General features: G+C 45.5%; 2 protein-coding genes across 2 annotated transcripts in view; both read left to right on the top strand.

Annotated features, from left to right (window-relative positions):
• LOC106604112 (beta-synuclein) overlaps window positions 1-411 on the top strand; it is a 25644-nt gene extending 25233 nt beyond the window's left edge. The window contains exon 6 of the mRNA XM_014198515.2: window positions 241-411. Coding sequence (XP_014053990.1) covers window positions 241-267 — 27 coding nt within the window. The 3' untranslated portion in view covers window positions 268-411. The remainder of the gene's footprint in view (window positions 1-240) is intronic.
• A 405-nt stretch (window positions 412-816) lies between these two features.
• LOC123743232 (uncharacterized) lies at window positions 817-26374 on the top strand. Its single transcript, XM_045719392.1, has 5 exons — window positions 817-826; window positions 3468-4079; window positions 7378-7497; window positions 21205-22364; window positions 24278-26374. Exons 1-5 carry the CDS (start codon window positions 817-819, stop codon window positions 26372-26374), a joined length of 3999 nt encoding a protein of 1332 aa, XP_045575348.1.
• Window positions 26375-26383: the final 9 nt, after the last annotated feature.

The raw sequence follows: 26383 nt of genomic DNA, 5'->3' as shown, positions 1-26383 counted from the left end.
TCCTCTCTATTTAAATACTGTCTCCCTCTCTCTGCACTCTGTCTCTCTCTATTTAAATACTGTCTCCCTCTCTCTGAGCTCTGTCTCTCTCTCTATTTAGATACTGTCTCCCTCTCTCTGAGCTCTGTCTCTCTCTCTATTTAAATACTGTCTCCCTCTCTCTGAGCTCTGTCTCTCTCTCTATTTAAATACTGTCTCCCTCTCTCTGAGCTCTGTCTCTCTCTTCTCTTCAAGGAGCAGGGCCAGGACTACGAACAAGAAGCATAAAACCATCATTCCAAATCTCCATCCAACCAGCAGCACAATTTATTACAACAAAAAGGACAAACGCTGAAAGTATCACAATAATACAAATCTAATCCTGTTGCGAAAAAATAAATAAAAATAAACACAAACAAGCATTCCACCTGAGACAAATGTTCTTCCTTCGTCTTCAAGACGAATCTTTTATGACAATTGATGCTATATTGTAAATGTCATGTTACTGCTGTAATGTGTAGTTGTTTCTTGAAGTGTAGAAGCCGCCAGCTGTCTCGAGTCTCGTTTCCTTGACTCCCTCCCAATGGAACGAGACGCCGGAACCAGGCCTATGGCTTGTGACCATAGAAATACAATCCATAGAACAGGCCTCCCCCATTCAAGATCGGACACTATTTCTATGCTTGTGACTCTGTGTGTTTCTGTATTTATAAATGTGAGATAATAAAAGGTGTATTTTTCTCATCTTCCAACAACGACGTTGGGAGCGGAAGAAAATTATAAATCCGGTGGCAAACAGATATGACTACTACCAATAATATTCTCTAAGTGTGTGCCATGCCTGTTTGTGGGTTCTCTTTTGAATTTACTTTTGAAGCAAGTTTTTATTTATTTCATGTTTTTTTAAGTAAGAGTTTTATACATTGTATCTTTATAGTTGCTTGTGAAATCATTCCGGTGGAACTATCTGTTAGAAATGGACAAACTACGTGTTTGTGTGTTTGTGTGTTTGTGTGTACTGAAGATTTTAACAAGTTTTAAAGTCAATATATTACGTCTTGAAATCATAATGGTTGTCAGATCAATATGTGCTTTAAAGTGCAGGACTTGTCAATATAAAGGTTTATGTGTCAAAGCAGACAAACTAACACACCTTCTGTAAATAAAAAAAGTGAGATAAAAGAAAACAAGTGTTGGTTGTTTATTAGAATGTTCAAAACAGGAAGTTTACGACAGACCTTCTGAAACTGTCTGTCTGTCTGTCTGTCTGTCTGTCTGTCTGTCTGTCGTTCTGTCTGTCTGTCTGTCTGTCTGTCTGTCTGTCTGTCTGTCTGTCTGTCTGTCTGTCTGTCTGTCTGTCTGTCTGTCTGTCTGTCTGTCTATCTGTCTGTCTGTCTGTCTGTCGGTCTGTCTGTCTAATCAGTCAGTCTGTCTGTCTGTCTGTCTGTCTGTCTGTCTGTCTGTCTGTCTGTCTGTCTGTCTGTCTGTCTGTCTGTCTGTCTGTCTGTCTGTCTGTCTGTCTGTCTGTCTGTCTGTCTGTCTGTCTGTCTGTCTGTCGTATCAGTCAGTCTCTCTCTCTGCACGGTGTGACTCTGGGTGTCTGTGCCTCTGTGATAACAGACAGACCAACAGACTGTTTAGAATCTGCTGAGATGGGCCCTGTTATAGCTGTGTAATCTAGGCTGTGTAGTGAGATGGGCCCTGTTATAGCTGTGTAATCTAGGCTGTGTAGTGAGATGGGCCCTGTTATAGCTGTGTAATCTAGGCTGTGTAGTGAGGTTTAGTTTGGTTAATCCAACCGGAACATCCAGTCGCCCCAGGCCACTAACAGAGGGTATTACACCTCCCCCTCTCTGCACCATCGCTCTCTGTACTGCCCCTCTCTAACCCGCTCTACTGTACCACTGCTGCTGTCCGGACCAGAACCAGAGGACCAGCGCCTCCAAGGAGGCAGAGGACCAGAGAGACAGAGATAGAAACCACAGAGACATGGGGGACAGAGGACCAGAGAGACAGAGATAGAAACCACAGAGGCATGGGGGACAGAGGACCAGAGAGACAGAGATAGAAACCACAGAGACATGGGGGACAGAGGACAAGAGAGACAGAGATAGAAACCACAGAGACATGGGGGACAGAGGACCAGAGAGACAGAGATAGAGACATGGGGGACAGAGGACCAGAGAGACAGAGATAGAAAACACAGAGACATGGGGACAGAGGACCAGAGAGCCAGAGATAGAAACCACAGAGACATGGGGGACAGAGGACCAGAGAGACAGAGATAGAGACATGGGGGACAGAGGACCAGAGAGACAGAGATAGAAAACACAGAGACATGGGGACAGAGGACCAGAGAGCCAGAGATAGAAACCACAGAGACATGGGGGACAGAGGACAAGAGAGACAGAGATAGAAAACCACAGAGACATGGGGGACAGAGGACAAGAGAGACAGAGATAGAAAACACAGAGACATGGGGGACAGAGGACCAGAGAGACAGAGATAGAAACCACAGAGACATGGGGGACAGAGGATCAGAGAGACAGAGATAGAGACATGGGGGACAGAGGACCAGAGAGACAGAGATAGAAACCACAGAGACATGGGGGACAGAGGACCAGAGAGACAGAGATAGAGACATGGGGGACAGAGGACCAGAGAGACAGAGACAGAGACATGGGGGACAGAGGACCAGAGAGACAGAGATAGAAACCACATAGACATGGGGGACAGAGGACCAGAGAGACAGAGATAGAGACATGGGGGACAGAGGACCAGAGAGACAGAGATAGAAACCACAGAGACATGGGGACAGAGGACCAGAGAGACATAGATAGAAACCACAGACACATGGGGGACAGAGGACCAGAGAGACAGAGATAGAAAACACAGAGACATGGGGACAGAGGACCAGAGAGACAGAGATAGAAAACACAGAGACATGGGGGACAGAGGACCAGAGAGACAGAGATAGAGACATGGGGGACAGAGGACCAGAGAGACAGAGACAGAGACATGGGGGACAGAGGACCAGAGAGACAGAGATAGAAACCACAGAGACATGGGGGACAGAGGACCAGAGAGACAGAGATAGAGACATGGGGGACAGAGGACCAGAGAGACAGAGATAGAAACCACAGAGACATGGGGACAGAGGACCAGAGAGACATAGATAGAAACCACAGACACATGGGGGACAGAGGACCAGAGAGACAGAGATAGAAAACACAGAGACATGGGGACAGAGGACCAGAGAGACAGAGATAGAAACCACAGACACATGGGGGACAGAGGACCAGAGAGACAGAGATAGAAAACACAGAGACATGGGGACAGAGGACCAGAGAGACAGAGATAGAAACCACAGACACATGGGGGACAGAGGATCAGAGAGACAGAGATAGAAACCACAGAGACATGGGGACAGAGGACCAGAGAGCCAGAGATAGAAAACATCATGGCCTCTTTTTAGAAATCTTTTGAAGGGCTGAAGGGCTCCACTCAATCAGCAGCCAAGGGAGTCACACAGCATGCAGGTAATGGTGTGGCACCAGAGCTGTTAGCCAAGGGAGTCACACAGCATGCAGGTAATGGTGTGGCACCAGAGCTGTTAGCCAAGGGAGTCACACAGCATGCAGGTAATGGTGTGGCACCAGAGCTGTTAGCCAAGGGAGTCACACAGCATGCAGGTAATGGTGTGGCACCAGAGCTGTTAGCCAAGGGAGTCACACAGCATGCAGGTAATGGTGTGGCACCAGAGCTGTTAGCCAAGGGAGTCACACAGCATGCAGGTAATGGTGTGGCACCAGAGCTGTTAGCCAAGGGAGTCACACAGCATGCAGGTAATGGTGTGGCACCAGAGCTGTTAGCCAAGGGAGTCACACAGCATGCAGGTAATGGTGTGGCACCAGAGCTGTTAGCCAAGGGAGTCACAGAGCATGCAGGTAATGGTGTGGCACCAGAGCTGTTAGCCAAGGGAGTCACACAGCATGCAGGTAATGGTGTGGCACCAGAGCTGTTAGCCAAGGGAGTCACACAGCATGCCGGTAATGGTGTGGCACCAGAGCTGTTAGCCAAGGGAGTCACACAGCATGCCGGTAATGGTGTGGCACCAGAGCTGTTAGCTACATTAGACCTACAGTATAGTGTCAGAGAACTTAACTTTAGTAGTATCCATGTAGAAGGGATGTCAACTAATTCTGCTGTGCATTCAATGAGATAATTACCAATTAGATAATTAATAATTAGATAATTAGACAATTACAATGAGATAATTACCAATAAGATAATTACTAATTAGATAATTACTAATTATATAATTACTAATTATATAATTACTAATTATATAATTAGATAATTACTAATTAGATAATTACCAATTAGATAACTAGCAATTACATAATTACCAATTACATAATTAGCAATTACATAATTACCAATTAGATACTTACTAATTAGATCATTACAATGATATAATTACAATGAGAATATTACCAATTAGATAATTACTAATTAGATCATTAGATAATTACAATTAGATAATTACCATTGCACACCCACCTCGTTATTTGCTTGATGTTTTTAGTTGATGTTTCAAACTGGAGGATCATTCAAACCAAAAACACATGGTCTGCACCCTGGAAATAGTGCTCACTCCATAACCCTACCTGTAAAGTTCAACAGCTTGGATAATATCCATAAGCCTACCTGTAAAGTTCAGCAGCTTGGATAATATCCATAAGCCTACCTGTAAAGTTCAACAGCTTGGATAATATCCATAAGCCTACCTGTAAAGTTCAGCAGCTTGGATAATATCCATAACCCTACCTGTAAAGTTCAACAGCTTTGATAATATCCATAACCCTACCTGTAAAGTTCAGCAGCTTGGATAATATCCATAACCCTACCTGTAAAGTTCAACAGCTTGGATAATATCCATAACCCTACCTGTAAAGTTCAACAGCTTGGATAATATCCATAACCCTACCTGTAAAGTTCAACAGCTTGGATAATATCCATAACCCTACCTGTAAAGTTCAACAGCTTGGATAATATCCATAACCCTACCTGTAAAGTTCAGCAGCTTGGATAATATCCATAACCCTACCTGTAAAGTTCAACAGCTTGGATAATATCCATGACCCTACCTGTAAAGTTCAACAGCTTGGATAATATCCATAACCCTACCTGTAAAGTTCAGCAGCTTGGATAATATCCATAACCCTACCTGTAAAGTTCAACAGCTTGGATAATATCCATAACCCTACCTGTAAAGTTCAGCAGCTTGGATAATATCCATAACCCTACCTGTAAAGTTCAACAGCTTGGATAATATCCATAACCCTACCTGTAAAGTTCAGCAGCTTGGATAATATCCATAACCCTACCTGTAAAGTTCAACAGCTTGGATAATATCCATGACCCTACCTGTAAAGTTCAACAGCTTGGATAATATCCATAACCCTACCTGTAAAGTTCAACAGCTTGGATAATATCCATAACCCTACCTGTAAAGTTCAACAGCTTGGATAATATCCATAACCCTACCTGTAAAGTTCAACAGCTTGGATAATATCCATGACCCTACCTGTAAAGTTCAACAGCTTGGATAATATCCATAACCCTACCTGTAAAGTTCAGCAGCTTGGATAATATCCATAACCCTACCTGTAAAGTTCAACAGCTTGGATAATATCCATGACCCTACCTGTAAAGTTCAACAGCTTGGATAATATCCATAACCCTACCTGTAAAGTTCAGCAGCTTGGATAATATCCATAACCCTACCTGTAAAGTTCAACAGCTTGAATAATATCCATAACCCTACCTGTAAAGTTCAACAGCTTGGATAATATCCATAACCCTACCTGTAAAGTTCAACAGCTTGGATAATATCCATAACCCTACCTGTAAAGTTCAACAGCTTGAATAATATCCATAACACTACCTGTAAAGTTCAACAGCTTGGATAATATCCATAACCCTACCTGTAAAGTTCAACAGCTTGAATAATATCCATGACCCATTCCTGTAAAGTTCAGCAGCTTGGATAATATCCATGACCCTACCTGTAAAGTTCAACAGCTTGGATAATATCCATAACCCTACCTGTAAAGTTCAATAGCTTGGATAATATCCATAACCCTACCTGTAAAGTTCAACAGCTTGGATAATATCCATAACCCATACCTGTAAAGTTCAGCAGCTTGGATAATATCCATAACCCTACCTGTAAAGTTCAACAGCTTGGATAATATCCATAACCCTACCTGTAAAGTTCAATAGCTTGGATAATATCCATAACCCTACCTGTAAAGTTCAGCAGCTTGGATAATATCCATGACCCTACCTGTAAAGTTCAGCAGCTTGGATAATATCCATAACCCTACCTGTAAAGTTCAATAGCTTGGATAATATCCATAACCCTACCTGTAAAGTTCAATAGCTTGGATAATATCCATACCCTACCTGTAAAGTTCAGCAGCTTGGATAATATCCATGACCCTACCTGTAAAGTTCAGCAGCTTGGATAATATCCATAACCCTACCTGTAAAGTTCAACAGCTTGAATAATATCCATAACCCTACCTGTAAAGTTCAACAGCTTGGATAATATCCATAACCCTACCTGTAAAGTTCAATAGCTTGGATAATATCCATACCCTACCTGTAAAGTTCAGCAGCTTGGATAATATCCATGACCCTACCTGTAAAGTTCAGCAGCTTGGATAATATCCATAACCCTACCTGTAAAGTTCAATAGCTTGGATAATATCCATAACCCTACCTGTAAAGTTCAATAGCTTGGATAATATCCATACCCTACCTGTAAAGTTCAGCAGCTTGGATAATATCCATGACCTTACCTGTAAAGTTCAACAGCTTGGATAATATCCATAACCCTACCTGTAAAGTTCAACAGCTTGAATAATATCCATAACCCTACCTGTAAAGTTCAACAGCTTGGATAATATCCATGACCTTACCTGTAAAGTTCAACAGCTTGGATAATACCCATGACCTTACCTGTAAAGTTCATTATCTGTGTCTCAAGTCTGAATACAAATGTTACATTATAATTGCTATATAAAGTGTTGAAATAATCATTCTTTTAATTTGTGAAGTTGGCCTGGATTGCTTTTGAATATCATTCCTCCTGAGCCAGAAAATCCTAATTGAGAAAGCAGTCTGTGAAAATCTATTTTGAGTGGAAAGAATAACAATTCTTTCACTAAACCCCTAGCTATTCTTCAGTCTTGTTGAAGGAGAATGTTGAGTAACACTATTTGAAGCATAAACAATGATATGACAGCTGACATAATGTGTCATAACCTGCCATAACATTGTCATAACAGAAGTATGTGTCTACTACATAGTTAATGTGTTGTTGTCCAGGCCTCCAAGGAAACAACCAGCATGTCCAGGCTTCTCAGGTGTCCTCCAAGGACACAACCACCGTGTCCAGGCTTCTCAGGAGTCCTCCAAGGAAACAACCAACATGTCCAGGCTTCTCAGGTGTCCTCCAAGGACACAACCAACATGTCCAGGCTTCTCAGGAGGCCTCCAAGGACACAACCAACATGACCAGGCTTCTCAGGTGTCCTCCAAGGAAACAACCAACATGACCAGGCTTCTCAGGTGTCCTCCAAGGAAACAACCAACATAGGTACAGTACACACACACACACACACACACACACACACACACACACACACACACACACACACACACACACACACACACACACACACACACACACACACACACACACACACACACACACACACACACACACACGCACAAGTGGACACAAAGTGGACACGACATCAGTGGACACGACTTGCACCCGTGGACACGACATCAGAACATTTTATCGTGTCAACTTTTCTCAGTTTGCAAAACACATTGGGGCATTGATGAGAGATCGGTTTACCTCTCTGACAACAGGACCATGCTACTATACGCTGTTATTATCCTGTAGTATTATCTCTCTCTCTCTCTCTCTCTCTCTCTCTCTCTCTCTCTCTCTCTCTCTCTCTCTATCTCTCTCTCTCTCTCTTTCTCTAGCGACCACAGAGGCCAGCTGACAGACACAGACAATGGAGCAGACATTGAATATCCCTTTGAGCATGATGAAGTTATTAATTAAACTTTGGATGGTGTATGAATACACCCAGTCACTACGAAGATACAGACGTCCTCCCTTACTTGCCCGAGAGGATGGAAGACACTCAGGGTTTTCTAATGAGGCCAAGGGTGACTTTTAAAAAGTTACCTAGTTCAATGGCTGTGATAGGAGAAAACTGAGGATGGATCAACAACATTGTAGTTACTCCACAATACTAACCTAAATGACAGAGTGAAAGGAAGGAAGCCTGTACAGAATACAAATATTAAAAAACATGCATCCTGTTTGCATCACGGCGCAAAAGTAAAACTGCAAAAAATGTGGTAAAGAAATTAACTTTATGTCCTGAATACAAATCCAACACATTGCTGAGGACCACTTTTCAATTTTCAAGCATGGTGGTGGCTGCATCATGTTATGGGTATGCTTGTCATCGGCAAGGACTACGGACTTTTTTAGGATAAAAATAAACGGAATAGAGCTAAGTACAGGCAAAATCCTAGAGGAAAACCTGGTTCAGTCTGCTTTCCAACAGACACTGGGAGACAAATTCACCTTTCAGCAGGACAATAACCTTTACAAGTAGGCCGTCATTGTAAATAAGAATTTGTTCTTAACCGACCTGCCTAGTTAAATAATGGTTCAATAAAAAAATATAAAAATACATAAAACCATACTAACCCTACTATTTGTGACGTGATTGAGTATATACTATGCTTATTTATTGGTCACAGTATGGATATAGTTAGTGTGCCAAAAGTTCCCGGATGTCGTACTAAATTCGCCAACAAAAACGAAGTATATATGCTTTCATGGCCCATAATGCAATTCTAAAGAAAATTGACGTGGCTTCATAACGTTTTCAGATATGCTGCCGGAGTCCGACGAGAGCGGATACAAATGCATTGCTTTTAACTAATTATGAAAAAAATGTTAAGAAAATGTTTCTCAATGTAAAAAAGTAATGACTTTTCAAATAAGTTCTGTTACACGTTATGTTGGCTGACAATTTGTTAGCTACGTTATCCTTACAGCAGTATGTACCAGTATGTTAGCTAGTTACTTAAAGTTAGTTGGCTACTAATACATCGAACTTGGCAGTATATCAACAATATATGCTAACTAACTATACCCATCGTTTATTGACTTGATTATTCACGTCATTCTTAGCCATGTGGTACGGTCGTTGTGCGTTCTCAACAGACATTAATAATTCTGGCTATCTACTCCGATTTCAGAGCACTCTCGTCTGAGTGTGGATAACATGAAAACAGCCTAACCAGCTCTGCTAGGGCGAGTAAAATGGTCAGAGTGAGGTGTTCTTTCATTTGTGTCTGGGAATAGCTAGCTAGCTAGCCAATGCTGCTTGTACTTGACTGCTGTTAGGTCAGATCGCTCGGATCAACCGTACTCCTCGGCCAGAGTGTCCGGTGTGCGTTCTGAACGATCCGGCAGGCGAAATACTCTGAATTTACGAAAGTACAATCTGACAACGCTCTGGATTTACGAAGGCCCAGAGCGCACCCTGGCACTCCAGATTGAATTCACGAATCGTAAAATGTCTAGCTAGTAATATGTTATGCTAACAAGCTACCAAGAGGTTGCATAGCAACAGCATCAACTTCCGGTAAACAGGCGAAGCGCCAGTACGGTCAACTGAAAGTGAAAGGATACCGTTAGTTTACAGTATATTAAAATGTACTAATAGTATATAGTATGTAGTATATACTCATTAAGTATGTAGTAACAGTATGTTAGCATGGGTATTCGAACACAGCTCAGATTTGCAAAGCTCTTAGAGACTTACCCAGAAAGACTCAAGAGCTGTAATCGCTGCCAAAGCAGATTCTAATACATATTGTCTCAGGGGTGTGAATACTTATGTAAATGAGATATTTCTGTATTTCATTTTCAATACATTTGAGAAAAAAAAAATAGAAAATAAATATAATTTCACTTTCTCATTTTCTCAGATTTTTTTATATTTTTCATTCATGTGGAATGAGTCAAGGGGCTATGAATACTTTCTGAAGGCCACTATATCTCACTATATTAAGCACTTTATCCATTTATCATGCAAATAATCGGTTGCTAAGGGGTGTTTTAACAGATGCACTATCATCACTATCATCATCGCTATGATAACAGTGTTTTTTGGGGGGGGAATCAGCCTTCTGATGAGCATTTTATCCGTTGTTTATTTCAGCTCTCCTCACTCACACCCCTCCCTCCCTCCCATCACGGCAACGGTTGCTAGGCAACGTGATTCAGAGTGTGCTGTGAGGTGGCCAGGGGATTGGCTGAGGCCTTGGAAAGTGATGATAGTGAGGATTCTGCCTCGGGGAACATTGGAACACCGTGTTCTGGCTAAACTTGTGGCTCCAAAGAAACGGTGCTGCTGCCAGAACACGGTGTATTGATGACCGTTGGTAATTATAAAGCTTGGCTTCGTTTTTATTGGTAAAGCTTAGCTAGTTTATCACGTTGCATGTTTCCACATAACACAATTATTTGTTGATTTGCTGAAGGGTGTGTTTAATCAAATCAAATAACATTTTATTTGTCACATACTTTGTAGACAACAGGTGAAATGCTGACTGACAGGTCCTTTTAAAATTAAAGATTTAAAAAAAATACAAAAATGGTAACACGAGGAATAAATACACAGTGACTAACTAATAATAATGAGTAAAAATAACATGGCTATATACAGGAAGTAGAAAATAACACGGCTATATACAGGAAGTAGAAAATAACATGGCTATATACAGGAAGTAGAAAATAACACGGCTATATACAGGAAGTAGAAAATAACACGGCTATATACAGGGAGTAGAAAATAACATGGCTATATACAGGAAGTAGAAAATAACATGGCTATATACAGGAAGTAGAAAATAACACGGCTATATACAGGGAGTAGAAAATAACATGGCTATATACAGGAAGTAGAAAATAACATGGCTATATACAGGAAGTAGAAAATAACATGGCTATATACAGGAAGTAGAAAATAACATGGCTATATACAGGTATTCAGGGAGAAGAAAATAACATGGCTATATACAGGAAGTAGAAAATAACATGGCTATATACAGGAAGTAGAAAATAACATGGCTATATACAGGTATTCAGGGAGAAGAAAATAACATGGCTATATACAGGAAGTAGAAAATAACATGGCTATATACAGGAAGTAGAAAATAACACGGCTATATACAGGAAGTAGAAAATAACATGGCTATATACAGGGAGTAGAAAACTCTATATTAATGCCCCTGATTTTGGAATGAGATGTTGGCCGAGCAGGTGTCCACATACGTTTGGTTATGTAGTGTATCTGTGAGTGTGTGGGTAGAGTCCAATGTGTACATAGAGTCATAGAGAGTTAGTGCAAGAAAGGGTCAATGCAGATAGCCATTTGATTAGCTATTTAGCAGTCTTATTTAGCAGTCACATGGCTTGGGGGTAGAGTTGCTGTACAAAGTGGTGAATGCAGACAGTCAAGATGCTCTCAACGGTGCAGCCGTAGAACATTTTGAGGATCTGAGGGCCAATGCTGTCTTTTCAACTTCCTGAAGGGGGGAAAAGGCATTGCCGTACCCTTGGACCATGTTAATTCCTTAGTAATGTGGACACCGAGAAACCTGAAGCTCTCGACCCACTGCGCTACAGCCCCATCGATGTGGATGGGGGGGGGGGGCGTGCTCGCCCCTTCGTTTCCCGTAGTCTACGATCAGCTCCTTTTTCTTGCTCACGTTGAGGGAGAGGTTGTCCTGGCACCACACTGCCAGGTTCTCTGACCTCCTCCCTTTAAGATGCTTTATCGTCGTCGGGGATCAGTCATTGTGTCGTCAGCAAACTGGATGATGGTGTTGGCTACACAGTCGTGGGTGAACAGAGAGTACAGGAGGGGACTAAGCACGCACCCCTGAGGGACCCCGATGTTGATGGACAGCGTGGCGGACGTGTTGTTGCCTACCCTTACCACCCGTCAGGAAGTCCAGGATCCAGTTGTGGAGGAAGGTGTTCAGTCCAAGGGTCATGAGCTTGGTGATGAGCTTTTGGAGGGGACTATGGTGTTGAATGCTGAGCTGTAGTCAATGAACAGCATTCTTACACATGTACGATCTTAATTTGATCACTCTTTTCTTGCTGAGAATTTTGCTGTGAAGCAGGGTTTATGTATCAACCACTACAAACATTTCCATTAATTATAATCCACATAATAATTCACATTTCCCGTTGCTGCAGGATTATTTTCAAATTAAGATCTTACATCTGTACATACTGTACAGTGCCTTCAGAAAGTATTCACACACCTTGACTTTTTACACATTTTGTTGTGTTACAGTCTGAATTTAAAATTGATTAAATTGAGAGTTTGTGTCATTGGCCTACACGCAATACCCCATAATGTCAGTGTTATATTTAAAAAAATGTTTACAAATGAATAACAAATGAATAGCTGAAATGACTTGAGTCAGTAAGCTTCAACCCCTTTGTTATGGCAAACTTAAATGAGTTCAGGAGTAGAACTGTTTTTTTTACTTGCTATAGAGTAGAGCGTGGGTGGAGTCGGCATTGTGGTGCTCATGTGAATTTCCTTCAGACCAACGCTTACTTCTCACTTAAAAATGAGTTTTTTTGTTTTTAATTTCCATGGTTTTTACACCGGAAGGTGATTATACAAAATTATACAACATTTTCACATTGCCTTTTGAAAAGGTAATTTGCGCTTTAAATTAAGTTTAAAAAATGTATGATTTTTGTCTGACATCATTTCTTGTCCAGGGCCTGGCGTCCTAAAATTATCTTAAGGCTAAGTTCATAGTTCGAACCTTCATAGGCACATTGTTAATTTCAGAGCTGTTTCCCAAAACCATAATTACTTGAAAACACTTATTTATTTCCAAACTGCCGCCGACCACTCGTAGAACAGTTAACTGGGTCTTTAGATGCTCATTGGCCCTTCCGCGCCACATTATACACAAGAGATCTACGCTAAACATAGAATCAAGATATTTATCTGTCTCTGTGACCACCGATAACTAAAGATCCATCGCTATCGGGAAACCGGACCCTGCCCATTAATCCATAGACATGGCTATTTGCATTTATACAAAACATATATGGATTCTCCCTTTAATAAAAAGGGGAGGTGAATATCAATATCTTATATTTAACATTTTTTTAAAGTCAGTTAAGAACAAATTGTTATTTACAATGACGTGCTACCCCCAGTTAAACCCTAACGATGCTGGACCATTTGTGCGCCGCCCTATGGGACTCGCAATCATATGTGATACAGCCTGGAATCGAACCAGGTGTCTGTCATGACGCCTCTAGCACTGAGATGCAGTGCCTTAGACCGCTGTGATACAGTCTGGAATCGAACCAGGTGTCTGTCATGACGCCTCTAGCACTGAGATGCAGTGCCTTAGACCGCTGTGATACAGCCTGGAATCGAACCAGGGTCTGTATTAACGCCTCTAGCACTGAGATGCAGTGCCTTAGACCGCTGTGATACAGCCTGGAATCGAACATCTTATTAGCTCCATAATGTCTTAGACCGCTGTATAGCCGAATCGAACCAGGGTCTGTATTAACGCCTCTAGCCTAAGATGCAGTGCCTTAGACCGCTCTGATACAGCCTGGAATCGAACCAGGGTCTGTATTAACGCCTCTAGCACTGAGATGCAGTGCCTTAGACCGCTGTGATACAGCCTGGAATCAAACCAGTAAAAGCCATGATGTCAGCTACTTGTGTGTGTGTGTGTGTGTGTGTGTGTGTGTGTGTGTGTGTGTGTGTGTGTGTGTGTGTGTGTGTGTGTGTGTGTGTGTAATGTGTGTGTGTAATGTGTGTGTGTCCATGTAACTGTTATGATTCTTTCGCCCCCTAGAAGTTTGGATTGATAGAAGTGAGTGAATTGTAATACAGGGAAGATAGGATGCAGAGCTGCTTGACTACTAGGCTATTGTTATCAACTGGGTCTCCCTGGCTACGGTTTCCTCACATTGTTCACAAAAACACACATATGCGTGTGTGTACACACAAGCAAACACACACACACACACACGCATGATCATGCATACAGATAACCATACACACATACACACATATACACACACACACACATGATCATGCATACAGATAACCATACACACATACACACCTCCGAATGCACTGTACGTAGATAATGTAACCTTTCTGTTTCCTTTGATTTATTAGTAATATAGCCCAGTCAATACTATTTATCACTCTGTAATATAGCCCAGTCAATACTATTTATCACTCTGTAATATAGCCCAGTCAATACTATTTATCACTCTGTAATATAGCCCAGTCACGACTATTTATCACTCTGTAATATAGCCCAGTCAATACTATTTATCACTCTGTAATATAGCCCAGTCACGACTATTTTATTACTCTGTAATATAGCCCAGTCAATACTATTTATCACTCTGTAATATAGCCCAGTCACGACTATTTTATCACTCTGTAATATAGCCCAGTCAATACTATTTATCACTCTGTAATATAGCCCAGTCACGACTATTTTATTACTATGTAATATAGCCCAGTCAATACTATTTATCACTCTGTAATATAGCCCAGTCACGACTATTTTATCACTCTGTAATATAGCCCAGTCAATACTATTTTATCACTCTGTAATATAGCCCAGTCAATACTATTTATCACTCTGTAATATAGCCCAGTCACGACTATTTTATTACTCTGTAATATAGCCCAGTCAATACTATTTATCACTCTGTAATATAGCCCAGTCACGACTATTTTATTACTCTGTAATATAGCCCAGTCACGACTATTTTATTACTCTGTAATATAGCCCAGTCAATACTATTTATCACTCTGTAATATAGCCCAGTCACGACTATTTTATCACTCTGTAATATAGCCCAGTCAATACTATTTATCACTCTGTAATATAGCCCAGTCACGACTATTTTATCACTCTGTAATATAGCCCAGTCAATACTATTTATCACTCTGTAATATATAGCCCAGTCACGACTATTTATCACTCTGTAATATAGCCCAGTCACGACTATTTATCACTCTGTAATATAGCCCAGTCAATACTATTTATCACTCTGTAATATAGCCCAGTCACGACTATTTTATTACTCTGTAATATAGCCCAGTCAATACTATTTATCACTCTGTAATATAGCCCAGTCACGACTATTTTATTACTCTGTATTATAGCCCAGTCAATACTATTTATCACTCTGTAATATAGCCAAGTCACGACTATTTTATCACTCTGTAATATAGCCCAGTCAATACTATTTATCACTCTGTAATATAGCCCAGTCACGACTATTTTATCACTCTGTAATATAGCCCAGTCAATACTATTTATCACTCTGTAATATAGCCCAGTCACGACTATTTTATTACTCTGTAATATAGCCCAGTCAATACTATTTATCACTCTGTAATATAGCCCAGTCACGACTATTTTATCACTCTGTAATATAGCCCAGTCACAACTATTTTATCACTCTGTAATATAGCCCATTCACGACTATTTTATCACTCTGTAATATAGCCCAGTCACGACTATTTTATCACTCTGTAATATAGCCCAGTCAATACTATTTATTACTCTGTAATATAGCCCAGTCACGACTATTTTATTACTATGTAATATAGCCCAGTCACGACTATTTTATCACTCTGTAATATAGCCCAGTCACAACTATTTTATCACTCTGTAATATAGCCCAGTCACGACTATTTTATCACTCTGTAATATAGCCCAGTCACTACTATTTTATCACTCTGTAATATAGCCCAGTCACGACTAAAGCAGTGGCATTGTTTTGAGAGCAGAGGTTTTAATGATTATCATTTGCTGCTGAGAAAGAGAACTGCTCTCTCTTCTCTCTTTGAGAGACATTGTTACTTTTAAACTCACTTCCTGCCAGAATATAGAACGCTGGTTTCCAGGGAAACTGGCAATCAGAACCTTTTCAATACAACACACTAACACACACAGCAGATAGCAAAGAGAACTGGCTGCCTGCCTGCCTGCCTGCCTGCCTGCCTGCCTGCCTGCCTGCCTGCCTGCCTGCCTGCCTGCCTGCCTGCCTGCCTGCCTGCCTGCCTGCCTGCCTGCCTGCCTGCCTGCCTGCCTGCCTGCCTGCCTGCCTGCCTGCCTGCCTGCCTGCCTGCCTGCCTGCCTGCCTGCCTGCCTGCCTGCCAAACACAGAAACGGATCCTTCTATAACCAGAAACTGTAGCTCACTGCAATCAGAACCTATCAACAACACACAGGAGGGGAGAGATAGGTAGCTTGAGTCCCAGAGATGAGACGTGGCTGCGATAGGAGACCTGTACTCAGGACCATGGGAAGAGTTATCTCTCTGTTGGACTACTGAGGTATGTATTATTAGAGGTAGGATACTGAGATTCCACTGTGTTGTGATTCCAGCGTCATATATTTTCCGAGGATAAATGTTTATGTTTCCTCTCATGTGCATGTTGAGCGCTATTCTTATCCGTATTGACTCTAAGGTTCTGGGTTTTATGATATCTGAGTACGTTACTTTGCATGTCTCAAAGAATGATGCGTTATGGAAGAGGTTTATGAAATGTAGACGTCAATTAAGATTGGAATCATTGAGACGTCGAGAGTGTTTTTTGTTGTTGTTTAAGATACAATAAGATTTTAAAGACATCATTCCTTATCAAAAATACAAATCAGCAAGTTGCAGCACGTTATTGTGAAGAGCTGTAACTGATGATAACAAAGTGTTTTAACGTTTGTAATTTTAATTTAGAAAAATGCAAAAACCAAACACTCAGGATACTTTTGTTGGTAGTCTCTATATCTTTGATACAGCTTGTTTGGCAGGAAATATGTCCCCCTGTGTAAATACCAATGTAATCATATCTCAGATTACATATTAAAAGGAAATTCAGCGTCATTTGGATTGACGTTAATGGATTAGTGATACGACATGTAAGATAGGGACTAGTTCTATATTGGTCGGTTAAACTTACACACCTGAGTAAGCGGTAGATCTTGGTTCTTCAACAAACAACAACGTAGGCTTTCTAACCCTCGTTTGACGTTGACGCTATTTTGGTATTTTGATTCTCAGGCCGTAGAGCTGAAATGACATCGTAACGTTATGACTATAACTAGTGTTCCCAGAAGGAGAGACACCAGGTACAACATACTTATGCTGGAGTCACACTCTTACGACTTTTTATTGAAGGATTTACAATCACGCTTGACAAAGATGAAGTCTTGCGCCTCTCTGGAAGCCCGACTTACACAGGTGATAAGCGTGAGGCTCGCATTAACTCCCTCATTTTAATACCGCTCTTCACCGAGCCCAGAACCGGGCAGTGCAGGGCCAAACACGTGTTGTACCTCTTTCCCCTCCTTCAGCAAACAGTAGTTATAGTCATAACATTACGTTCCCTTTCAGTCAGTCAACTTCGGTACAACATACTATGTGGAAATATAGTCCCGCCTCCAAGCCGACCCAAAATGGATACTAAAAGTAACAGCCCATGGCAGACCACCCAGACTGACCCTGCCAGATGCGTCAGTCTGGGTATTGTGCACATGTCACACTGCCTAGTGACTTTCCCCTTTGTCCCTGGTCACACCGTGGGCTATACTGAGAACAGTGACATCCAAGCGATAAAAACGTCACTAAAGTGTGTAGAGATGCCCAACTCTCCGCAGCAGAAATATTTAACCCTTTTATACAACACCCGAAGACGCTGCCCAGACCCCTAGTGGTGTGAATGTATACACCGCTAGGTATCCTTCGCCTCTTCCTGTTGTACGCCAGGGAGATAGCCCCCACAATAGATTGGGAGAGACACCGCTTAGAGAGCGGCCTGTCGCTAGCTGGATTAGTAAATCAGACAAAAAAAGTTGGTCACATAACCGGATATCCCGGGTCTGTTCAATTGCCTCCAAAAACCAGCGCCCCATGTGAGCGCAATAGTTTTAGAGACCGGTCTGAGATGATGTACACCTTTCAGGAATCGCACCACCAGAGGATGAGCACCCGGGGAGGTTCCGTCAATTCTTACATTACACGCTGAGACAGCGGCCATGTACACTTTTCAAGTGGAGAATACTTGAAAAGCTCCTGTAGGAACATAAGAATGTCCCTGACAGAACATCCTGTAGGAACATAAGAATGTCCCTGACAGAACATCCTGTAGGAACATAAGAATGTCCCTTACAGAACATCATGTAGGAACATAAGAATGTCCCTTACAGAACATCATGTAGGAACATAAGAATGTCCCTTACAGAACATCCTGTAGGAACATAAGAATGTCCCTTACATAACATCCTGTAGGAACATAAGAATGTCCCTTACAGAACACTGAAAAGGAACAAGTCCAAGTAACCAACATGGCTAGCACACTATGCAGCGGTCATTTTTCTAGCCCGGTCACGAAAGCCCATGTAGGATCGGATCACCAAGGTGGGACTGGACCCTTCATCAACAAGTCTGGGAAGAGAGGCAAGTGGTGCTTGACCGAGGCAGACACAGGTGGTGGAGGGTTCCCACTGAACCTGGCCATCCTCTCTCTTCGAGTAGCCTCCTGTAACCAGCAACAGAGCGCACAGGAGCAGGTTTGGGTGCAGGTAGCCACCACATACCCCAAGCCCAGGTAGCCACCACATACCCCAAGCCCAGGTAGCCACCACATACCCCAAGCCCAGGTAGCCACCACATACCCCAAGCCCAGGTAGCCACCACATACCCCAAGCCCAGGTAGCCACCACATACCCCAAGCCCAGGTAGCCACCACATACCCCAAGCCCAGGTAGCCACCACATACCCCAAGCCCAGGTAGCCACCACATACCCCAAGCCCAGGTAGCCACCACATACCCCAAATCCAGGTAGCCACCACATACCCCGAGCCCAAGTAGCCAACACATACCCCACACTCAGGTAGCCACCACATACCCCAAATCCAGGTAGCCACCACATACCCCAAGCCCAGGTAGCCACCACATACCCCAAGCCCAGGTAGCCACCACATACCCCAAGCCCAGGTAGCCACCACATACCCCAAATCCAGGTAGCCACCACATACCCCAAGCCCAGGTAGCCACCACATACCCCAAATCCAGGTAGCCACCACATACCCCGAGCCCAAGTAGCCAACACATACCCCACACTCAGGTAGCCACCACATACCCCAAGCCCAGGTAGTCACCACATACCCCAAGCCCAGGTAGCCACCACATACCCCAAGCCCAGGTAGCCACCACATACCCCAAGCCCAGGTAGCCACCACATACCCCAAGCCCAGGTAGCCACCACATACCCCAAGCCCAGGTAGCCACCACATACCCCAAGCCCAGGTAGCCACCACATATCCCACACCCAGGTAGCCACCACCTTCCTCCATGCCAAGGTAGCCACCACATACCCCACACCCAGGTAGCCACCACATACCCCAAGCCCAGGTAGCCACCACATACCCCACACCCAGGTAGCCACCACATACCCCACACCCAGGTAGCCACCACCTTCCTCCATGCCCAGGTAGCCACCACATACCCCAAGCCCAGGTAGCCACCACATACCCCAAGCCCAGGTAGCCACCACATACCCCAAGCCCAGGTAGCCACCACATACCCCAAGCCCAGGTAGCCACCACATACCCCAAGCCCAGGTAGCCACCACATACCCCACACTCAGGTAGCCACCACATATCCCACACCCAGGTAGCCACCACCTTCCTCCATGCCCAGGTAGCCACCACATACCCCACACCCAGGCAGAAAAGACATTTGCTCTGACCACCCAATCCATTTCCGCTTCCTGTTCCTCGGTCCCAGCCGAGGTACTGGCATCCGGGAAAGTAAAGTCGCCATCGGATATTCCAAGCTTCCTCAGGAATGCTACACGTCTTTCCAGGGAGTTTGTACGCAGTACGTGGCAATGCGCACACCGGTTCGAGCGAGGGCCGTCTGAGCATGCTCCAAGCCTAGACAATCTACACATAGATTGTGAGTATCTTTTGGAGAAATGCTAAAACCGCATGACTTGGGGCATGAACTCCACCCCCTGAACCAGGCTTAGTCATTTCGGTCATTTTCTTAGCCATCTTACTCATTGCAGCAGCAAACTAATTGTTTAGTTAGTTAAATTGATTAGAACAAGTATAGCCTTCAGCGACACAACGTCCAGGAGGTGAGCGTGCTCTACCACTACGGGACAGTTTAGTTGGCGTAACATTTACCAATTGTTTGTTTTAGTAGCGTGAATCGTTCCTGTTCACACCAAGGTGAAGAGCGGAAATAATTGAAGGAATGAATCCGAGGCTCATGTGGCAGGCGGGGATTCCAGTGAGGTGAAGATTTCATTGTCGTTGTCAGGCGTGATTGTAGATCCTTCAACCGAAGTCACGATAGTGCGACTCTCCAGAGCATGTTGTACCAACGTTGATTGACTGAAAAGGGAAACTTGAATCAGATGCCTTAAAGCTGAAATGGTATCTTGAATCAGATGCCTTAAAGCTGAAATGGTATTTGGAAATACTTGCCTTAGAGCTGAAAATGGTATCTTGAATCCCATGCCTTAGAGCTGAAATGGTATCTTGAATCCCATGCCTTAGAGCTGAAATGGTATCTTGAATCCCATGCCTTAGAGCTGAAATGGTATCTTGAATCCCATGCCTTAGAGCTGAAATGGTATCTTGAATCCCATGCCATAAAGCTGAAATGGTATCTTGAATCACATGCCATAAAGCTGAAATGGTATCTTGAATCCCATGCCATAAAGCTGAAATGGTATCTTGAATCCCATGCCATAAAGCTGAAATGGTATCTTGAATCACATGCCATAAAGCTGAAATGGTATCTTAATAAATCACATGCCATAAAGCTGAAATGGTATCTTAATAAATCACATGCCATAAAGCTGAAATGGTATCTTAATAAATCACATGCCATAAAGCTGAAATGGTATCTTGAATCATATGCCTTAAATCTGAAATGGTATCTGTAGAGCATCACTGTACTACTGTAGATATTTCCTATATCACCCCTGTGTGCACAGGAACCTCTGACATCGCCGCTGTGTGCACAGGAACCTCTGACATCACCCCTGTGTGCACAGGAACCTCTGACATCGCCACTGTGTGCACAGGAACCTCTGACATCGCCGCTGTGTGCACAGGAACCTCTGACATCACCGCTGTGTGCACAGGAACCTCTGACATCGCCGCGGTGTGCACAGGAACCTCTGACATCACCGCTGTGTGCACAGGAACCTCTGACATCGCCGCTGTGTGCACAGGAACCTCTGACATCGCCACTGTGTGCACAGGAACCTCTGACATCACCACTGTGTGCACAGGAACCTCTGACATCACCGCTGTGTGCACAGGAACCTCTGACATCACCGCTGTGTGCACAGGAACCTCTGACATCACCACTGTGTGCACAGGAACCTCTGACATCGCCGCTGTGTGCACAGGAACCTCTGACATCGCCACTGTGTGCACAGGAACCTCTGACATCGCCACTGTGTGCACAGGAACCTCTGACATCACCACTGTGTGCACAGGAACCTCTGACATCACCACTGCCCCTGAGGAGCCTCGTATGGATAGCAGTCACCAGTCTGTCAATCAAGACTGTCAGCCAAAACCTCACGTGCACACTATGATTGGTGTAGGGGTGGATGGGGAGTCGTTGGAGCACGGAGATACAACTATCCTACCTGTCACAGCTATTAGAGCAGTGGACTCAGGTGATGTTGCTGTTCAGCTGGACTCACACCCTGTGGCGGAAAGCACTCAGATTACAGGGCGTGCTGAGTTTGAAACGCCCACTGTTCAAATATTCCCCTCAGTACAGGACCATGCAACAGAGGAGGACTCATTCTTAAACACATCGAAACACAGGGAATTCTCCGTGGAGAAGGAGGAGGAGAGAGAGAAAGTGGGGAAGAGAGGGATAGAGGATGTCAGAAAGAAATATGGAGAGAGAGATAAAGAGAAGGAGTTAGGTGAAGAGAAAGATGGAGAGATAAATAAAGACAAAGAGAGAGAGAAAGAGAAGAAGAGAGAGGAGCAGAATGAGAGAAAACACATGCAGACCCAGGTTAGTCTGGAGGTGGTTCAGCACCACTCTGTAGCCACCAGCCCCATGACCCCACCCCAGGGGGTCGGCGCCGACGCCTTCCTCTTCCCAGCAGCCTCTAGGAGTCTGGAGGTTGTCCAGTACCCTTCTGTAGCCACCAGCCCCATGACCCCACCCCAAGGGTTCAGCGCTGACGCCTTCCTCTTCCCAGCAGCCTCTAGGAGTCTGGAGGTGGTTCAGTATCACTCTGTAGCCACCAGCCCCATGACCCCACCCCAGGGGGTCGGCGCCGACGCCTTCCTCTTCCCAGCAGCCTCTAGGAGTCTGGAGGTGGTTCAGCACCATTCTGTAGCCACCAGCCCCATGACCCCACCCCAGGGGGTCGGCGCCGACGCCTTCCTCTTCCCAGCAGCCTCTAGGAGTCTGGAGGTGGTTCAGTATCACTCTGTAGCCACCAGCCCCATGACCCCACCCCAGGGGGTCGGCGCCGACGCCTTCCTCTTCCCAGCAGCCTCTAGAAGTCTGGAGGTGGTCCAGTATCACTCTGTAGCCACCAGCCCCATGACCCCACCCCAAGGGGTTCAGCGCTGACGCCTTCCTCTTCCAATTAGCCTGCATGGGGTCTGGGGCAGAGTCTAAAGACGCAAAGCTGCAAGAGGGGCACCAGCTGGAGTTCTGTTCTGTTGCCATGACTTCAAACAACACCCCCACCGTCCCCGCTGCCTTCCCAGAGCTCAGCGGGAGAGAAGACAAGGAGAAGAAGGAGGAGAGGAGAGAGAAACAGGGGAGGGACGAGAGGGAAACTACATCAGACTCTGTTGTAGTCACTCCTCGTCTGATGTTAGCCCCGGTACTGAAATGTAGCGCTCCGAAAGACGAGGTGGCTGAAGAGATAAAGTCACAGTCCAACATCCCTCCAGATAGCTCTGCTTACTCAGATCCTCAGACTGACGGACTCTGTCACAACAACGCTGGTGAACCAGAACCAGTGGAGGTTAAAAGGAGAGGGCGACATGGGGCGACTGGGGACGCTGTCGATCAAGAGATCACCATTCTGGTGACCCATCATGACAGCTTTGGAGTTGAGGAAGAAGAGGAGGAGGAAGAGGAGGAGGAGAGAAGGGAGGTTATGTCATTTATTCACTGCACCGAGCCTGAAGGGTCTGTGGAGGTAGACAACAGTGAAGGGGTTAAAGTCGTTCCTCCAGTGCCCCAAAACAGCCTGGAGGATGGGAAGAGTGACGATACAGCTCAACCCAAAACCATAGGGACTGTCATGAACCTACACTCACACGGAAACAGACAGGAGGATTCTCTCCCTCCTTCCGGTGAAGACATCCGAACAGAAAAGAAGCAGATGACATCACCACAATCTCTGACTAAAAACAAGCTGCCAGAACACATAGGAGAAGAAGCGAAGCTCCGCTTAAGTGAGGAGCAACCCAACCAGACAGAACAGCGCTGCCCAGTGGACAGGAGTGGAACTGCCCAACCCAACCAGACAGACACAGTGCAGCCTAGTGGACAGGAGTGGAACTCCCCAACCCAACCAGACAGAACAGCACAGCCTAGTGGACAGGAGTGGAACTGCCCAACCCAACCAGACAGAACAGCACAGCCTAGTGGACAGGAGTGGAACTGCCCAACCCAACCAGACAGACACGTGCAGCCTAGTGGACAGGAGTGGAACTGCCCAACCCAACCAGACAGAACAGCGCAGCCTAGTGGACAGGAGTGGAACTGCCCAACCCAACCAGACAGAACAGCACAGCCTAGTGGACAGGAGTGGAACTGCCCAACCCAACCAGACAGAACAGCACAGCCTAGTGGACAGGAGTGGAACTGCCCAACCCAACCAGACAGAACAGCACAGCCTAGTGGACAGGAGTGGAACTGCCCAACCCAACCAGACAGAACAGCACAGCCTAGTGGACAGGAGTGGAACTGCCCAACCCAACCAGACAGAACAGCTCCAGCCCCCTCTAATTGGCCCTCCAGTCCCTGGCTCCCTGGCCCGGCAGCAGCAGACACAGGTTAGTCTGGAGGTGGTTCAGCACCATTCTGTAGCCACCAGCCCCATGACCCCACCCCAGGGGGTCGGCGCCGACGCCTTCCTCTTCCCAGCAGCCTCTAGAAGTCTGGAGGTGGTCCAGTATCACTCTGTAGCCACCAGCCCCATGACCCCACCCCAGGGGGTCGGCGCCGACGCCTTCCTCTTCCCAGCAGCCTCTAGAAGTCTGGAGGTGGTCCAGTATCACTCTGTAGCCACCAGCCCCATGACCCCACCCCAAGGGTTCAGCGCTGACGCCTTCCTCTTCCAATTAGCCTGCATGGGGTCTGGGGCAGAGTCTAAAGACGCAAAGCTGCAAGAGGGGCACCAGCTGGAGTTCTGTTCTGTTGCCATGACTTCAAACAACACCCCCACCGTCCCCGCTGCCTTCCCAGAGCTCAGCGGGAGAGAAGACAAGGAGAAGAAGGAGGAGAGGAGAGAGAAACAGGGGAGGGACGAGAGGGAAACTACATCAGACTCTGTTGTAGTCACTCCTCGTCTGATGTTAGCCCCGGTACTGAAATGTAGCGCTCCGAAAGACGAGGTGGCTGAAGAGATAAAGTCACAGTCCAACATCCCTCCAGATAGCTCTGCTTACTCAGATCCTCAGAGTGACGGACTCTGTCACAACAACGCTGGTGAACCAGAACCAGTGGAGGTTAAAAGGAGAGGGCGACATGGGGCGACTGGGGACGCTGTCGATCAAGAGATCACCATTCTGGTGACCCATCATGACAGCTTTGGAGTTGAGGAAGAAGAGGAGGAGGAAGAGGAGGAGGCTAGAAGGGAGGTTATGTCATTTATTCACTGCACCGAGCCTGAAGGGTCTGTGGAGGTAGACAACAGTGAAGGGGTTAAAGTCGTTCCTCCAGTGCCCCAAAACAGCCTGGAGGATGGGAAGAGTGACGATACAGCTCAACCCAAAACCATAGGGACTGTCATGAACCTACACTCACACGGAAACAGACAGGAGGATTCTCTCCCTCCTTCCGGTGAAGACATCCGAACAGAAAAGAAGCAGATGACATCACCACAATCTCTGACTAAAAACAAGCTGCCAGAACACATAGGAGAAGAAGCGAAGCTCCGCTTAAGTGAGGAGCAACCCAACCAGACAGAACAGCGCTGCCCAGTGGACAGGAGTGGAACTGCCCAACCCAACCAGACAGACACGTGCAGCCTAGTGGACAGGAGTGGAACTGCCCAACCCAACCAGACAGAACAGCGCAGCCTAGTGGACAGGAGTGGAACTGCCCAACCCAACCAGACAGAACAGCGCAGCCTAGTGGACAGGAGTGGAACTGCCCAACCCAACCAGACAGAACAGCGCAGCCTAGTGGACAGGAGTGGAACTGCCCAACCCAACCAGACAGAACAGCGCAGCCTAGTGGACAGGAGTGGAACTGCCCAACCCAACCAGACAGAACAGCGCAGCCTAGTGGACAGGAGTGGAACTGCCCAACCCAACCAGACAGAACAGCACAGCCTAGTGGACAGGAGTGGAACTGCCCAACCCAACCAGACAGAACAGCGCAGCCTAGTGGACAGGAGTGGAACTGCCCAACCCAACCAGACAGAACAGCACAGCCTAGTGGACAGGAGTGGAACTGCCCAACCCAACCAGACAGACACGTGCAGCCTAGTGGACAGGAGTGGAACTGCCCAACCCAACCAGACAGAACAGCACAGCCTAGTGGACAGGAGTGGAACTGCCCAACCCAACCAGACAGAACAGCACAGCCTAGTGGACAGGAGTGGAACTGCCCAACCCAACCAGACAGAACAGCACAGCCTAGTGGACAGGAGTGGAACTGCCCAACCCAACCAGACAGAACAGCTCCAGCCCCCTCTAATTGGCCCTCCAGTCCCTGGCTCCCTGGCCCGGCAGCAGCAGACACAGGTTAGTCTGGAGGTGGTTCAGCACCATTCTGTAGCCACCAGCCCCATGACCCCACCCCAGGGGGTCTTCGCCGACGCCTTCCTCTTCCCAGCAGCCTCTAGGAGTCTGGAGGTTGTCCAGTACCCTTCTGTTGCCACCAGCCCCATGACCCCACCCCGGGGTCGCCGAGCCTTCTTTCCCAGCAGCCTCTAGGAGTCTGGA

This window comes from Salmo salar, chromosome ssa05 (assembly GCF_905237065.1).
Source record: "Salmo salar chromosome ssa05, Ssal_v3.1, whole genome shotgun sequence".
In the NCBI taxonomy this organism is placed as follows: Eukaryota; Metazoa; Chordata; class Actinopteri; order Salmoniformes; family Salmonidae; genus Salmo; species Salmo salar.
The sequence above is the reverse complement of the archived record's forward strand: the minus strand, read 5'-3'. Positions and strand labels throughout refer to the sequence as shown.

What these genes read in the sequence shown, in the direction of transcription:
- LOC123743232 (XM_045719392.1), top strand. An exon ending in AACATGTCCAGGCTTCTCAG is followed by an intron (nt 7,498 to 21,204) that starts GTGTCCTCCAAG and finishes CTGTGTGCACAG; the next exon opens with GAACCTCTGACATCGCCGCT. An exon ending in CAGCCTCTAGGAGTCTGGAG is followed by an intron (nt 22,365 to 24,277) that starts GTTGTCCAGTAC and finishes GTTAGTCTGGAG; the next exon opens with GTGGTTCAGCACCATTCTGT.